The sequence below is a fragment of the Nothoprocta perdicaria genome, unplaced genomic scaffold (genome assembly GCF_003342845.1).
Source record: "Nothoprocta perdicaria isolate Ctin4 unplaced genomic scaffold, notPer1 scaffold_343, whole genome shotgun sequence".
NCBI classification, from domain to species: domain Eukaryota; kingdom Metazoa; phylum Chordata; class Aves; order Tinamiformes; family Tinamidae; genus Nothoprocta; species Nothoprocta perdicaria.
This window is the reverse complement of record NW_020455581.1, coordinates 397,709-414,216: the sequence shown is the minus strand read 5'-3', so window position 1 is coordinate 414,216 and position 16,508 is coordinate 397,709. Positions and strand designations below refer to the sequence as shown.

General features: G+C 41.3%; 1 protein-coding gene across 4 annotated transcripts in view; it reads left to right on the top strand.

Annotated features, from left to right (window-relative positions):
* The window catches only part of CEP57L1 (centrosomal protein 57 like 1), an 18,294-nt gene extending 3,626 nt beyond the window's left edge, over nt 1-14,668 (top strand). Inside the window, exons 1-11 of one of the 4 annotated variants that reach the window (XM_026043983.1) lie at nt 2,761-2,776; nt 4,008-4,155; nt 5,633-5,812; nt 6,400-6,521; nt 6,932-7,048; nt 7,351-7,428; nt 9,006-9,104; nt 9,805-9,882; nt 9,978-10,207; nt 11,947-12,103; nt 14,065-14,668. In XM_026043983.1, coding sequence (XP_025899768.1) covers nt 4,011-4,155; nt 5,633-5,812; nt 6,400-6,521; nt 6,932-7,048; nt 7,351-7,428; nt 9,006-9,104; nt 9,805-9,882; nt 9,978-10,207; nt 11,947-12,103; nt 14,065-14,289 — 1,431 coding nt within the window. In that variant the 5' untranslated portion in view covers nt 2,761-2,776; nt 4,008-4,010 and the 3' untranslated portion in view covers nt 14,290-14,668. Of the gene's footprint in view, nt 1-2,760; nt 2,777-4,007; nt 4,156-5,632; nt 5,813-6,399; nt 6,522-6,931; nt 7,049-7,350; nt 7,429-9,005; nt 9,105-9,804; nt 9,883-9,977; nt 10,208-11,946; nt 12,104-12,671; nt 13,096-14,064 lie in introns of those variants that run through there. The other 3 variants (XM_026043984.1, XM_026043982.1, XM_026043985.1) reach the window with 3 other exon arrangements.
* The last annotated feature ends 1,840 nt before the right edge of the window (nt 14,669-16,508 follow it).

Sequence of the window (16,508 nt, the reverse complement as noted above, 5' to 3'; positions counted from 1 at the left end):
AGGAGAGGAGAGGAGAGGAGAGGAGAGGAGAGGAGAGGAGAGGAGAGGAGAGGAGAGGAGAACTCCCATGGATTTGCCTTTGTCATTTCATTTCAAAAAACTCCCCACTGCCACCGAGTTACTTAATTATTCTGACAACCCATTTAGTCACTTGCTCAAAACCTGTTTTGAAGTGGGCCTAAACAGGACTTAAAAACATGCTGAAGTCTTTATTGATTCCGTTTGATTTTACTTCCTATTAGTTTTGCAACTATCACATTTCTAAGTCACATGAAAAACAATTACTTAAATATGTCCCGAGTGAGATTATATGTTTCAAGCTAATTGAAGTGGTTGTGTCAGGAGGAGATCGAATGCTCCCAAAACACCACTGAATTTTGCCTACTCCATTATTCATTTATTTTTGTCAGTGTGAAGGAAGGGTTGTTCTTTACTTGTGAAGAAGGAGGCTAAAATAATTTATTAGTACAGCTGATCAGGCTTTCCCTGGAAAGTAAAAGGGGAAAAGATAGACCAATTTAAGCTGTGTCATGCAAATAGCCTCTAAATAACCTTTTCCCTACAATATTTGACTCAAACAAGCAGCAGGCAGCATAAGGGGAGTTTTTTTGGTATGGCTGGTGTTGGGTTMGTTCTTCAAAGTGTCTCTTCTAACGTGCCAGATAAAGAGTGAATCATTCCATGATTCATCTGAGACTTTGTTTACAATTTATGAGAGAAAAAAAAAGAAAAACATGGTAAATTGTGGGTGCCCTTTAGGTTAGGTTAGGTCACAAGATAGTCATCTTTGTGTTTCACTCTGAATAGCGCTTTGATCCTCTCGTCTTTTTTCCTCTTTGAAGATGTCCTGACAACAGCTATTTTCTTAAGCGCTAAAATGTTGCCCTTGCAGCAGTTTGAGTAAACCAGGACCCCTGGGAGGTAAAGAACACTGGAGAAGTTAGTGTCACATCCTATACATTATCCTGTTATTCCTACAGCGTATAGTCCTAGGGAAGCTGCTCAGCCACTGTTCTTCCCTGACTCTGGAACAGTTCACTCCTGAAATGCCCTTCTACACGTTGCCTTACAGTGCGTGGCAAGCTGTATGTGGGGCAAAACATTTTCAGCCTCTTCAAAAGAATGTGTTTTTTTTCTGAGGAACTTGTACGGATCTGGCTACCGATGGAGGGCAGGAACGGAAAGGAGGGAAGGAGGAGGATGAGCTAGTTGCAACAGGTCTTTCTGTAGCGTTTAGGATTTTAGCAGTGTTGGATAACTCCCCACTTTTGGCATGTTTCCTTGCGCCAGGCAGCAGCCACTGCAGTTGCAATTATTTTATACTGCAGCCTGGTGAAATGCTCTGGCATTCCGTGCAGGCTACATTCAGCAGCAGTTATAAAATAAATAAAAGAAATAAAATGAAATAAAATAAATAAAATAAATAAAATAAATAAAGATGGATCGCATCAGTGCTTGCACGAGCATGATGAAATAGCAAAGCCCGTGCCTGCAGGTGCCCAGCTCCTGCTCGCTTGCATTCCTCCGTGGCCAGAGAGTCACAGACACACACAGGTGAGAGGAGCTGCTGAAGGGGACACCCCTGTGCAAGCTCAGGATGGGCACCAACTGGCACAGCCTGCAGAACCCTCCTGAAGGAACACATCTGCCCTTCATGGTTGTCTCGAAACTTTGGGAAACTAATCCAAAACGTTCACGGTGGGAAACGTTTATGGCAGGGCAGCTGGCCTCCAGATGCATTTTTGCTATTTGCTTATTTCCTGGCAGGTTTCTTGTGCACATGGGCTGAAAGTGGCCAGGGTGTTTGCTCACCTTTGCCAGGTGTCGAGAGGCTTCACCCATTTCGTGGCCTTAGGCTGTGGTGCTGTAGGCACTAGTGCTGTGCAGAATGGCTATTCCAAGTGATATTCACTTCCCAAGGTACTGAAGGACTTGCCTACACCAGGAGAACCTGTACTGAGGCAACTGYGTTGTCTCCTGGGGACGAGAACTACAGCAACAGGTCCTGCTGCCTGTCCTGCACCACCTCCTGCTCTGGGCAACCTGGGGCAGCACAGAGTCCCTGACTGCATCACAGCAGGATTCCTGCACCCCTGCAAACGTGAGCTCTCCTGCAACACGTAGCCTCGGGAGTTCTCACCCCAGCTTCCCGTTCAGYCCCAGATTGCAGCTGATTTCCCTCTACTGTGCTGGTAGAATCCCGGGATTGTGTGCTGCACCCCACACTGGATTGGATGGTTGCCAACACTGGAGTAGTGAGCTGGGCTCTCCTGTCTCACTTCAGTCCTCCTTTCCCCACAGAACTAAAGCTTTTWATTCCTTCCTCCCCTAAATAGATGGGTTTTTTTCCACCACTTATGTGCTTAGAAAATCTCAAATTTCCCGGTGTTTTATTCCCTCYGTCTTTGCTTGGCTCCTTGCTCCGGCTCACCGCCCGTCCCGCAGTCGTCGGCGCCTTGGCAACAGCAGAGCTTGTTTACCTGGAGGTGGAAAGGAAACGGGTTCATGYGCAGCAGCTGCAGACTTGCAAGAAACGCAGATTCCTCGGAGTACGGCCGGAGAAATGAGTGTGATTAGGCAAACCTCTAAAAGGGGCAGCTGGCAGGAGTGAAAGTGGCCTCTCTATGCACGAGCCTCCACAGCTGCATTCCACTGCTAACGGTGCTGGTGGAAAGTTTGTGGTGGGTGTGTGCACGAGCATTTTTACGGGCCTCTTCTGTAAGCTTTTGTTTTTCTGTCCACAGTTTGTGGGGCTTGAGAAGCAAAGGGAAAATGGGTAAGTCTTGGAGTGTCTGGGAATATCCAGTAGGTGTGATTGTGTCAACCAAAGAGCAGAGCATGTGTGTGTTTGGGGGGGGGGGGGATGTTTTCAAAAGAAAGTTAACACAAAGGAAGGGGTGAATTTACATTGCACTTACTAGCCCTAACGAGCTGCCTGGTCTCTTGTTCTGGTGTACCTTGCTAGCGGAGTAAATTACCTGATATTCACTGTGCCCCAGAGATGGGGGCTATAGCAAAGCCTGAATCCGTACCCCGCTTCCTTCTGCAATAACCTCAGGTGCAGGTGTACTTGGGAAGAAGTGGATTCATCCATCCTTCTAAAGGAGGACATCCTAAAGCAGGTGCCCACCCTCGCTGGGAAAGGCCCTTAGGCTTCCTGGCCTTTCTCCTCCCTCCTGCCCTCAGYAGAAGTGACTTCTAGAAAGCACTTCAGAATTGCCTGACTTTTGCTAAGGATTTCTTCCTCCTCTTAGTAGGTATCTCCTTTTTGTGGCAGGTAGCAGCTCACAGCAGGCACTGCCTCATCCCTGTCACCGTAGAGGAATTTGCCCTGTATTTTACACCCCTCAGTGAGACACATTGTGCAAGTTTCGCCCTCTTGGAGACTGAGGAGGATCACTGCTTGGCACAATKCAGCCTTCACACATGCTCAGGAGAAAATAACAGAAAGGGAGTGGAGAAACAGGACTGAACACACAGGTTKAGTAACGTGAACACTATTGGTAGTAGTCAAAGGAATATTGCATGTTAAATATCCTTTTTGTTATCTCCATGCTAAAGTTTGGGCTCCATGTCTATGTTATAGGTGCCCACATAGGCAACGAGACAAGTGTCAAAACACTGAGGAGGCTGTGAGTGAGAACAGGTTGTGAAACCTCAGTGCTAGCTGTGCAGAGAGCACTGACAGGCAAGTGCACAAGTCTGTAGTAGAACAGACAGTAGAAAAGTGTTAATCTTCCACTTTTAAAAGAAAAAATAATTAAAAATAACCAAGAAAAATCTTACAGAGCTTCAGTTAGTTGAGGAGAGCTACTGTGAGTGGTGTAAAAGGCCTTGGTTTGGAATTGCATTAAAATAAAAGATTCCTGTGCGTGTGGGTATATATGTATGTATGACAGGGTCTGTCAGGTGAGTCAGGGGCTGTCCAGCGATGCACCCTAAAAACATTGTCAGTGTTACATAATTCATTAAGGTCATTCTGGCATTATCTGTCTCTCTCCCTGCAGACTATGGATTCTGAATCAAAGTGCAGGTTCATAGGAAGCTCTCTTCAGCCGTCGGATAAAATGCATCCTGCAACCTTTGCTTCTAAAGAACCCGAGGAGGTGGCAGCTGTTGCTGGTGACGGGCTATCACCTCTCCCCAGCAACCAAGGTACAGCCAAATTATATCCATAAAGTGGTCTTTTTAATTGTTCCACGTGAAATCTCTGGAGCAAACTSCCCATTCTGTTTTACTCTGTTCAGTGACCTGCTGTGATTGTCAGGCTGACATTGGGACAGGATGTATATGTGTCCTGAGGGAGTAGTCCCTGAAGTCATACGTCTGGAATGGAAATTGCCGCAGGGCTTCGAACATCCTTGTAAACTTTGGCTTTGAAAATTGTTTAACTTTAAAATTGTCAGACTTCCTCTGAAGGCCAAGGAGAATGTTTCAAACTCAGCAGAAGCACCTCATGCCTTCAAACCGACGACAACAGAAGTTCCTTAGTGTGCTCCTCTGGCTTGAGGTTGGCCATGCACAGGGTTGTTTAACTCCCTCCAGCTTAAAATGACTTTTAAGCCATTTGTGTGGTATGATTTCTTGAGAGATCTTGTGAATAAAGCAGTCCTTCAGAAAACAGGTATCAGAATATTGGGCTGTGTGAAATATGCACCCAGTTCTGTTACATTTGCAAGTTATTTACTCTCAATACCATAATGAGGCAGTCAGGAGAGATATCACGTGCTGTCTCTAGCACAGATGCTCAGTCTACCTGAAAGGCCAGTTGTACTGCACCGAGAGAAAGCCAGTATGTTTTTTTCCTTACTTTGATTGAGTTTGAGAGGTTTTGTATTAAAATGTGCAGTATAATGCAGTTATGAGTTTAATGCTCTTTGCTGAGTATTCCTCCACACAGAGTACTGGTACAGGGAAAATATTACAGTTTGGGAAATGTCAGAAAAKACACTTCATTTGTTACAGAACATACCTTAGGTACCCACAAGTATATATGATTTCTGCAGACCTGATAGACTTTCCCTTATAATTGAAGTTGGAATGGTGATTTTATTTTTGATGTACTTTTGGCTTTTCTTTCAGTTGCAAAGCAAAATCTTGCAAATTCATTTTTATGGTTTAAAATATCATTTGATGCTGGAAGTTAGAAATTTCAGGTGTTACCTTTTGAAACAGCAAAGCTTCTACTAAAAGGTTCCTTTGTGTCTCTTTCCTTCCTTGCAGTGTCTTTATTATCTGTCCAAATCAGTTGCATTACACCCAAACTCATGAGCTTACTCTGAAACCTCTTCTCCCTGCTTCTGTGMAAGCAGATACTCATAGTCCTAGGTGCTAGGCTTTGTCCTATTTAATTTGGTATGATTTCTTTGTGCTTACTGACCTTTATGAAAATAGCTTTGCTCATAGGACCTATGCTCTATAGCTCAGTTATATAGCATTATTTTTTTCCTAGATACGTTTTTTTGTGTCCCTTTGCTGGGAAAAAARCATTATTCACTTTAGGGGAGGTCCCAAGAAGATGGTAAAATCTAGAATCCAGATAGTATTCTGCTCATTGAAGTGATTTACAAAAATAATAAGAATAAAGAGTGGGTTTAAGAGCTTAGAGTGTAACTGCTGCCCTGTTTGCTAGCTGTGGTGTCGGCCCTGAAAACCCTCCAAGAGAAGATCCGCCGCCTGGAGCTGGAGCGGTCGCAGGCTGAAGAGAACCTGTGCAGCCTCTCCGCAGAGGCAGCTCGGTATAAGAAGGCCCTCGAGCAGGAATGCTACAAAAAGGACATCTCACATCAAGACCTGATGCAACAGAGGAAAGGTATTTCTCTGAGTCATAAGGAGGAGTCGCAACAACTCAAAGGCTGTGTAATCCAGGGAATGCTTATTTTGGCAAGTTGCTAATTAACACCATTTCCTATCCCTCTTTCTTTTTGCTTCAGAATTAGGCAGGTAGTGTAGTCCTGCCTGATAACTGTAAATCCAGTTTTTATGTATATTAATCAAGTAGTGTTTGCACCACAATGCTCTTTTAAAGAAGGAGCAAATTTCAGGTGGTGTATTTAACTCTTAAAATAAGCAAACAGCTCTTTACCTGTATAGCACTGCTAACTTGAGAAGAAGTGAGGGGAGAGRAAGAAACCAAATCCGAGTTAGATATCTACTGGTATAGGTGAAAGTAATTTCAGTGCTTCCACCTTTGGAAATCATATTAGTGCCTAGCTCCAAAGAAGCATCCGGGGTTTTATGTCTTATACATTTTTAGCTGTGTGTCTTGTTGAGTCCAACAAACCTTGCCTTCATATTTTGGGGACTAGAGAGCTCTTCAAATGAGTTGATAGACTGGCTACATGTTACTGCTGTTAAAACTGTTATTGCTGTACTGAATGCCTCTGAGTCTCTCTGTAGATATAAGTGTGCAGTTAAATGCAGCACAATCCCGCTGCTCCCTGCTGGAGAAACAGCTGGATTACATGAAGCAAATGGTTTCCAGTGCAGAGATGGAGAGAAAAATGGTTTTAGAACAGCAGGTAAGGCTTTTTAACATAACTAACAAAGGAGTAATGCAGTGCAAAAGTACAGAAATGTGTAAGATTGAAACTGTTTGTCCCTCATTCTTCCTCAGCTCTGCTCAAGTGGACAGCAAATTAGCAATTTACTGTCTGACTTGCTGATGCCAACCACTCAATGAATTGTACAAAAAGACTTCCCAGGTGGAATTCCTGATGAGCAAAATCATGTCAATACCTGCATATTTGGTAGACAGAGACTGCTAGAGACTTGAGTTGTCTCTGTCTGCCTGGTATTTTTCATCACTTTGTAATTTTAAAAAATATGAAACTTAAACTAGGTAAAAGTATTTACAGTGGAGCATTCACTGTTTTGCTGTCTGAAACAATTTCACTCAGCTACCAACTCAACTTTGGCTTACTTTTCTCAGACTCAGCTTCAGAAGGAGAAAAATCAGAGCCGGGTGGAGTTGCATGCGAAACTTGAAAAGCTTGACGTGCTAGAAAAGCARTGTCTCAAACTTACTGCTACTCAGAGGATTGCAGAAGTAAGCAAGCATGAAGTGACAGTCTCAAAGTCATTCATGTGATATGATTTATATGGCATAATATTAATAGTCCTAAGTTTTGCAGAAGTTTCCTCTGCTAAAGCTGTGATAATAAAACACAGCTTGTTGAATGCCTCCTATCTTGGCTTCATTTCTCTTAAGTCTTTTTGTTTTCATTCTGGGCCTTAAGGAAGGCTCAGAACAGTCCTGTTTTATCCTAGATTACAGCTGCAAGCAATCTCATACTTCTGATTCAGTGTTACAGACTGGAGTGTGACTAAGCATTTTGCCTTCAAATTCAGGACAAGATCAAACACTTAGAAGAAAAGCTTTGTAAAGAGGAACATCAGCGCAAGCTAATACAAGACAAAGCTGCTCAGGTAGATTGAAAAGGCTTTAGTTTAACTTTTTTGTTACTAAAGTAAGTTATTCTCCCTGTTCTCTTTTATTACTTTAAAATTCCACATGATGATTAGCTAGGAAGAACTCCTGCAATGCTAATTGGACTAATCAGGTATAAACTGTATAATAGAAAACTTCTCTGGTGTCTCGCAGGTCTTGCTCAAGGAAGACTCTGGTTGTTGTTAATAGTACAGTTCATCAGCCATAAAGCTGCTATAATTGATCAGAGTAGAAAATGAATTTGTAAAGAAACTGCAACTAAATCAGATAACTTTAGCTTACAGCAATTAGAAAGCAAATCACTTAAGAAACTAACCACCTAAGGTTGGTTGTTTGGTTTGTCTTCATCTTTTGAAGATTTGCTGSAATCTGATATGCTGGATTATTCTTGGAGAAGTCTTGCATCAGTGATACTGTTGCACTGTTTGTTAAATGAGAGTTTGAATAATTCACTGTTTTGTGAGTTCCTAGGCTGTTCTTGTGGGGCTAGYATCCAACGGAGAGAGGAGTATTGCCCAGGGAGCAAAATCAAAGAAAAACAGTGACCTTTTGTGAAAGGYGCAGAGTGACTTCAGGTTTCCTAACCCTCACTTTGTGAGAAGTACCAGCCAATTTGAAAGAGGGCAGTTTGTAGCAACATTCCCAAGGGGGGAATGAAAGCTGAAGAATAATATTATAAGAACCTAGCTGTAAGCACAGCTAACAGCTTAAATTAATTCCGTATTGCAGTCACTTTCTGTAACTCTTCCAAGGCCCATTGGCTTTCATCAGTCTGGGACCCTTGAAATARCAAGCAGATTGTAGCCCAGAGACATGACCAACTTCCAGCAGAATGACACAGCTGAAAAGCTGCAGTTTTGGGGGTTTCTTGAACTATTTCTGTTGCCACCAAGCAGAAAGCCTAGTATGGAGATTTTATCTTTTGAGAAACATAGCAAGAGCAACTTTCCCAGAGCAGATAGTCTGACCTTAGCAGTACTATAAACAAGTGTTCAAGAAAGTGTAGTAAATTGAGCCCTAAATGAGTGTTGCTCCTATCAAAGTTCACTGCAGGGTTGATTTTGATTTGTTGGATCTCCAGGGGGAAACAGCAGGTGGACTGTGGCTGCTTCAACAWCTTTTTGACAGTAAAGCCAGAATAGTCTCTCATTAGCGGTAAACTTCTAGTGCTGTTCATCCAACTCTGCAATAAATCCTAAAACACAGTCCTTGTCATATTTCTAACGGGAATGAGTGTTTTCCGTACTTATCACTGGTCTTTATATCAATTTCAAACTGCAGAGCAGTCCCTGGAGTGTCCAGCAGTGTTACATGGATGGGCTCAGTTCYGTCCACCCTAAAATTGTAAGATCCAAAGACATGGCCAATACCATGCTCTCTTAGTAATCTATTCTTTCTTGTTGTTATTGTAGTTTATGCTTCCCAAACAGAACAGTTAATAGTGCCCTTAATTGATTCTCATCCATGCACGAAGGAGGGCGTTAATCAGACCGTGTGATTTCAGACTTCTGGTATTACATTAAATGACTCTCTTTTTTTCTGCCTTTTCCCACAGCTTCAAACTGGGTTTGAGATAAATAGAATTTTGTTGTCTTCGGTTTCATCTCAAAATGAACCCCAAAACAAAATTAGAAAGAAGAAGAACACTAAGAAGGTAACAGGACRGTTGCCATTAGCGTACTGTTGCTGATGGGATCTGACTTGCACGGAGAGAGGAATTTGCAGAAAGTGGTACCACAAGAGGCACTGGGTTTGTTTGCAATGCTGTATTCCCTTTCCAAAGGAAGAGCAGCACTGAATACCTCTTTCTTCTAACCCCCCAATCCTGCCTTGTAATTAAAGCTGGAATAAGGCTATTAGCACCCTCACCAGCATGACAGGAACCTCTGTTACAGTCTTAGTGCCTGCCTCCTTGGCCTATCTTAGCTGCTTTTCAGCTTATCTGGAAAAAAATCAGTTCCAAAACCAAATTGAACTAAGCAGTTTTAAAATGGTGTTTTGTGGAGGAGAATGTCGAAATCCAGAGAATTCATTTAGCAACACACATTATATGTTGGTCAAAATTTTGCAACTCTGTTTTTGCAAACTTAAGTAAGCAATGCCCAGTTTCTAATGTTAATCTATTTGTCAAACTATCTGCTAAGTGCATCTGGAATAAAATTTACTTAGCTGTTATTGTTGGAAAATCCTACATTTTCCGCATATGAGATGGATCTTTTTAAGAGAGAAACTAAGATGATGCATTTCACTGCTTGTTTATTTGAATCTTACTGTTGTGTTTTGGTAAGTTCAGGATTTTACTGTTGGGCCAGCACATTGGTATTTCTTGTCTTTTCCTTTTTATCTTATGGAAGAAAAATCCTGCTGTGAAGAAAATGTGCCTTCCACAATTTCACGTTAGGGCTGGTGTGCTACCTTTTGTGGCTGGGAAGGTGAGTATAAACATTCTTACTAAATTGACATCTCCAGCTTTAATAAATCTCTTCATTGTAGTTTTTTTTTAATCACTTAATAATTCTTCTTTAAGTCTGCCAGCTCCAGCCACTCTGTCAGTGCAAACGTACAAAGTGTGCTGCATATTATGAAGCATCGCAACCCTCGTTGCTCATCACGAGGCCAGGAGGGAGCTGCAAGTGGAAGTTCAAGACAAACTGTTGCTTCAAAGTCTGTATCTTCTTGTTCCACGTCGTCTGCTGTCACCAGGAATCTTTCTGACATTCTGTTGGCCATAGAAGATGAGCTGGGCCAAATGAGCTTGTGAGTAAGCTCTGGTATTAGAAGTGACTTCAGTGGTAGCACTGGGAAGTGTCAGGCAGGCTGTACTTGAACCTAGCTGGTTGGAGGTGTCAGGCTGTTACTGGGGAGAACAGTCTGAATGGGTCTGATTAATAGGATTTTCCTCATTTGGAAATTGGTTTCGTTCTGGTGATTAACTGATTTTGTGAGCAAGCAACATTGAACAGGGTTTCTTCTCCTTTCACATCCTGTGCTTAACTGGTTTCTGCTAAGGGAACAGCTGCAGCAAATAAAATTCCTTTTCAGGTCTGAGCTTTTTTTTTTTTTTTTTTTTTTTTGAATTTTTAAGCATACTGTAAGTTCTACCAAGTCCACCAAGACTGTTCTGCTGGGGAAGGCTGCAGAGGTTGTCCTAGCACTGAGCAGGCCTGCAGCAGGCTGTCGATTTGGGAGCCCACGGAGGTTACTGCAGCACTGGTAGGAATAGTCCTGTCACAAAGTCTAACCTATGTTACATTGACCTCACTCATCCTATGCTCCCTCCACACTATCATATCTGATGAGTCCTTGTGCTGGGACACTCTGGGATTTGTTCTCTATCGACAGCAGGAGAACTTGCCAGTGCTGTAATGGGGCTGTAAAATAGGGACACATCATTCCTGCCTCCTGACAAGGAAATGGGCAGAGCCTGGAGAGGCTAAAACATGAGACAGGATTAAATGTATCTTTCAGGCCTTACAAGTCAGGATGGATTTCAAGCAGCCATGTTCTTAGTTGAACAGGGGATGTGTTTGTTAAAGCACTTAGGATGTTGGCACTGCTTTAAAACCTTTAGTGTCCCATTGGTGCTCATTAATCCCTGGTACTCTGTGCTTCCCACGTATAATCCAAAGTACGTATTGAACTTCTATAAGCATTTCAAGATTTCCATCTTAATAATGAAAGAAAAGTTCTAGGCTCTTATCCTGGGAGCTGTGGATTAATTTATATAGGCAGCCAAATTCTTCTTTGAAAAGCACTCGTGCTTTTACTAATGAAATGGCAACCCAAGGGCAATTTTATTAATTCATTTATTTAATAAATAGCCAGTCACTTCAATTAAATTTGCGAGGAGCAACAGTTTACTCAGAAGTCAGAGAAGAAGCTATGACCTCTGGATAGAGATTATTTATATAGGGCCTTTTTGAGAGGTGTTTCYTCTATTTTGACTACTACAAAGATGCAGATATCAAAACATTTAGACTGTTCCTTTTGATTAGCCCCGCAAAGAGGCACACCTTGCAGCTGATCTTTGAGCAGAATGTTTTAATTGGAATGATCTCTCAGAAGAACTAGAATTTTGCATGTAGTAGGCCTTAAAGAAGGCCTTTTTTGTTGTATATTAAGTCTCCAAAGTCTGCACGAAACTGGGCAGGAGGTGAAAATACTGCATTGCGTAGCTGCTGTTGGCTTCTGTTCACTTTCCAAATTCTCATTTTGCACAGAATTACACATGTACTTGTTATGGTTGTGGCTAGTGGGAAGGTTATAAGATGCACATGAGCTAAAAATTTGGAATAAGAAAATCAGACGCAATGGAAAAAACTTCCTTTCTAGTGTGAATATATTCCATATGAATGTGTATTGTGTGAGAGGGTAAATAATACTAAATTGTTATATTCCAGAGGAGATGACTAGCAACACATGCAGTACAATCAAAAGTATTGGAGTAAATCTTTYGGGCTATATAATGAGCACTATTTTTTTTTTGTCTTTAACAGGGAACATCTAGAACTCTCAAAGCAGATACAGGAAACTCACAACTCTGAAGTTCGTGAAGACCTAGAACAGCAGCTGGATTGCCTTGTGAAAAAAATGGAGATCAAAGGCGAGCAAATATCCAAACTGAAAAAGCATCAGGCTAGTGTAAGAAAAAATGTAAGCTGTCTAGCTAGTAACACACTGGCTGAATGATTGCTACAACTCTGCYTCCTGTTGTCATTAGTTAAAATGTCATTGGAATGCTTAAGTCAGGGTGTTCAAATATAGGTGACTTCAGATTAGGTTGCTGAATGGTTTTGTATGTCCAGTTCTTCCTTTGATTAAGAAAACGTGCCTACAGTTGACAGCCACATGTGTATGCTAGTAGGAAAACTTCTGGTCTTGGGGCACATCTGCAGTACAGGAATGAACAAAACTGAAGCTCTTTTTCCTATACTGCCTGGTTTATGTGTCTTTTTACATTACTGAGATGCTGAGCCCTTTTATTAACCAAATATTTGGCTGAATGCAGCTTCTCTGAAGTCATAGTTGGGCAAGTCTTTGTCTCCTTAGCTCCTAGACATATGTACCATGACAGTGACAGTGTAGCATGCATGTATGCCCATATAAAATCTGTAGGTGAGCTGCTTAAACCCCTTGGAGCAGCTTGGCTTGGAACATGTGATAGGAAATACAACCCACAGTGCCATCTGATAGTTTTCTGTTCCTCCATCTGATGTTTCAGGATAAATAGGTACATCTAAGAACTTGGCTTGTATGGGAAACAAAACAAAACTRTGTGAGACCTTATGGAAGGAAAAGATAAATTAAATATTATCTTTATTTATAAGTAAGTACTTTAATTATGACTATTTCACTTGCATTTGTTCTTTGATATATTTTATTAATCTGACATTTTCTGTGCACATGTTTGTAAGCACCAAGATGGTTATGTCAAAACAGTCTTGTCAGGGTCACATGTTAGTGACATGGGCATAGACCATTGACTATTGAGTCCTCGCTCTCTGACTTGGATTCCTCTTGCTTGGCAATGACAACTGTTTTTTGGGGTTTTTTTTTTGGGTAAATCTCACAAACTCTTGAAGAGTCAACAGTTATTACAGCATGGTTCTCTGAATCTCAGAATCCACTGGCTTCTCCCGCCATGAATCCTGAGACAACAGGCAGCTCAAGCACCTTTGTTTCTCCACTTTATGTGTCCTCAGTTTGCCTTCCTCTTGCTTTTGGGGATGACAGGAGCACGAACGGCACGTCGTCTGTGTTGTGGTGTGGCCTTATCGGAGCCCATGCCTTCTGGCCCCGATGTGAACAGCACATCCTGCTGCTTATCTGTTTGGCTGCTGCCCATGATGGCCTGGTTATCAATACAGAGCACTCCTCTGGCTCTATATTGTTTCTTCGGGTGCTTCCACGCACAGACCCTTCCAGTTGTGTTCTGCACAAGGCAGTCGTTCTACTTCTGATACACATTTTTGTATTTGAAACCTTTCACATTGGAAATGCTGTAGCTATCTCGGTATCTCACAGTTAATGATATGGTCCTGAATGCAATTAAAGCTACTCATTTTTAGAAATGAATTTGAAGCCTAAATTGTCATGTGGGACACTTCCAACATAATTCTATCTTTAGCAGTGACCTTTTCATGCCGAATATGAGTCAAGGCATTCTCTTGACTTTTTTTTTAAAAAAAACACATTCTGTGGTAATTCAAGCATATTTATTCTGTTTATATATCTTGCCAGAGGCCTTCCAAGTAAACTACTTAGGGTGACTGATAATATATTGTGTTCATCCTGTAGCTTTCCTTTTTGGTTAGAGTAAATTTCCATTGGAAATGGAAAAAGATAGTGATAAACAGAAAGGGTGACAGCAGATGGTATTCAGGTTCTCAYTTATAAACCTTGAAGAGTGTGTGTGAATGTGTGTTTTGGAGGCTCAGCCACCTGTTGAATGTGGGCAAGGTCAATTTTCTGTTTCAACAAGATAATTGTACACTTGCTAGAAAGTAGGTTTTAGCATTTTTGAAGGTGTGTTATGAATTTGGTTGAAATCTGGTAAACTATACAGCAATCTGTCTCTAAATATGCAACGTTATAATGGCAATCTTTCTTTCTAGCTCCAGAAAATAAAGCAGAAAACGCAAAAATTGAAGCAAGAGGCAGCACACGTCAAACTAAAATGTGGTGACCAAAAGGAAACAAAGGAAAGTCAAGTTGCTAAAGGGGAAAGTAAGCCTAAGGCTTGTCCTGGACAGAAAAGCAAAAGCTCTCTCCGGCTCTTAAAAAATGTGCAGAAACTTCAGTCTACACTGAAAAGAGATGATATCAKGTGGGAGCAATAATTGTAAAACCTTCCACGTTAAAAGCCTTTGAAGTTGCCTAGAAGCTAGTCAGTTTTGAATTTCATTAAGTGGCTTTTAAAAATAAAATAGATATAGCATTTTGCATTTGAAGCTGCCTYGATGCTAGTAGGTCTGTTTGTTCACCTCAGAATCAACTCTCATGTAGCCTGACTCTAGTTCCACTACACTGACTTATAATAAAGCATTTTTAATGTATTTATGAAGTGCATACTTATTACTGTGTCAAATAAAGCTTGGTACCTATTTTACACTTAAAATGTTATTTTAACAATCTGTGAATTTACCTCTGTACCCCCAAGACTTTTCCAGTGCAACCTCAACCAGTGCTCCCATTCCAATAAAAGGGATGGGATTTTTTTTTTCTCTAACTGAAGAGCTGGGTCATTGCAACTGAGACTGAAAAGGGTGTATGGTCTGCTATTTTTATTGTTATTATTACTACTCTGTAAGCTTTACTGACAGTGTTAATAGCCTGAAGACTTGTGGTACTGAGTGTGACGTGAGAGGAAACAAGAGGGTTAAGGAGCAGAGGTGAATAAGCAAATGGGAAGGATGAAGGCTTATGAGGTTTTGGGGCTTGTTTGGAGTCTTTTTTTCTTTCCAGGGCAATGGTTATAGCTCTGTAGCATTTCTGTCCATCAGCCCCCAGGATGGCTCAAGGGAGAAAGAAAAAAGGGCATTTTCAGAAATGTGCTTGCTGTATTGCAAGTGCTTTCAGCATACGGCTGCACTAGCTGTATTATTACAGCTAGTAATACAACATTTAACTGAATGGCTCCATAAAACCTCCCGTAACTTCCTAAAGGCTCCATTCTACCTTGGAGGAGGCAAGATTACAGCTCAGCCATGAAAACACCCTTGTACTCATGATGATTTTCCTGAGTGATCACATGTGGTAGAGAAGAATAGCTTTCATAGGATGGATTAGTGAAATTCTGCTGTTGATCTCTGGTACTAAAAGCAAATAGTGTTTTTTTTTTTTCAAGTCCTTATGTAGATGAGACAATAAAAATTGGAGACATGCTCTGTTGTCAAGGGTTTCAAGAGAAGCTAATAATAGCACTGAGTTTTAATGGAAAGTTGCTTCTTTGGATAGCTTTTGCTCTGGCACGCATTAGGAGAAAGACTGCATTTTTTTAGACAATAATTAAAATTTAGAATAAACTGTTTTAATCTTTAACAGAAGTTCTGTGCAGGGGCTTTTTTTCTTGTGGGCATGTGGGGATGGTTGGTTGTTTGCTTGTTTYTTACAGGCCCTGAGCATTCTTTACAGAGCAATGGAAGACCAAGTTGCTTAACTGGTATTTGGAGACAGATTTATCTCATTCTGTTTAAATTGTCTAGGAACCTTTCTTAGTTATGGATTACCTCTAGCCTAGGAAAACTTGCACGCTTAAAAGCACTTAAACGTACCTCTGAACATTTGTGTAAAGGTGTCCCTAACGTTGCTTTTATTTGGAAGGTGTCTAATTGGTGTTTGAAACAGCATTTCATTTATTGGCATAGATAGAGTTTCTGAAGTAGATCTATGCATTTCTAGACATGGCTGTCACTGATCAGGGAGACAAAATAAAGTGTTTTTTCCAAAAATATTTGCACTTTTTATGCATTGTGTTGCTACAAGATAAGTTTAGCCTTTCCTAGAGGTAGCTAAATAATCTCTAAAACTTTTTATGTGTCTGGGCATGAAAGGGCTGCATCATGATGATCTTAAAGCTCTTTCCCAACCATAATGATTCTGTGATTCTATATCCCGGGGAGCCTGAAGGCATTATATCCGATCTGGAGACCCATCCTTAGACAGGGTCATCAGAGATCGACTGACACAGAAAAGATTGCCAGGATTTTGCCCTAAATGCCTAAAAACCATACGAACAACTCTGCTCAGTGGCTGCCAAGGAGGGATGGTGCCTTTGGGGCAGGGAGCCAGGTACAATATGGGATGGTGCTTGCAAGGCAGAAACACTGAGTCATCGATCTTCTAAATGTGGGTAGGTAATTTGGATCTTTGGCTGACTTGAAGTGAGGAAGGTGAGCTAAAAAATCTGTGTAACCCAGAGCCTCGAGCTATGATTTGAGAGAGGAATGATATGAATAGGTAGAAAGTATATGGAGTCTTCTATATCTCTTTTATTTCAAATTGAAAAAATTTGTTGCATTTTAATAACTTGCTTCCTGCTCCTCTTCTGGAACTGTTT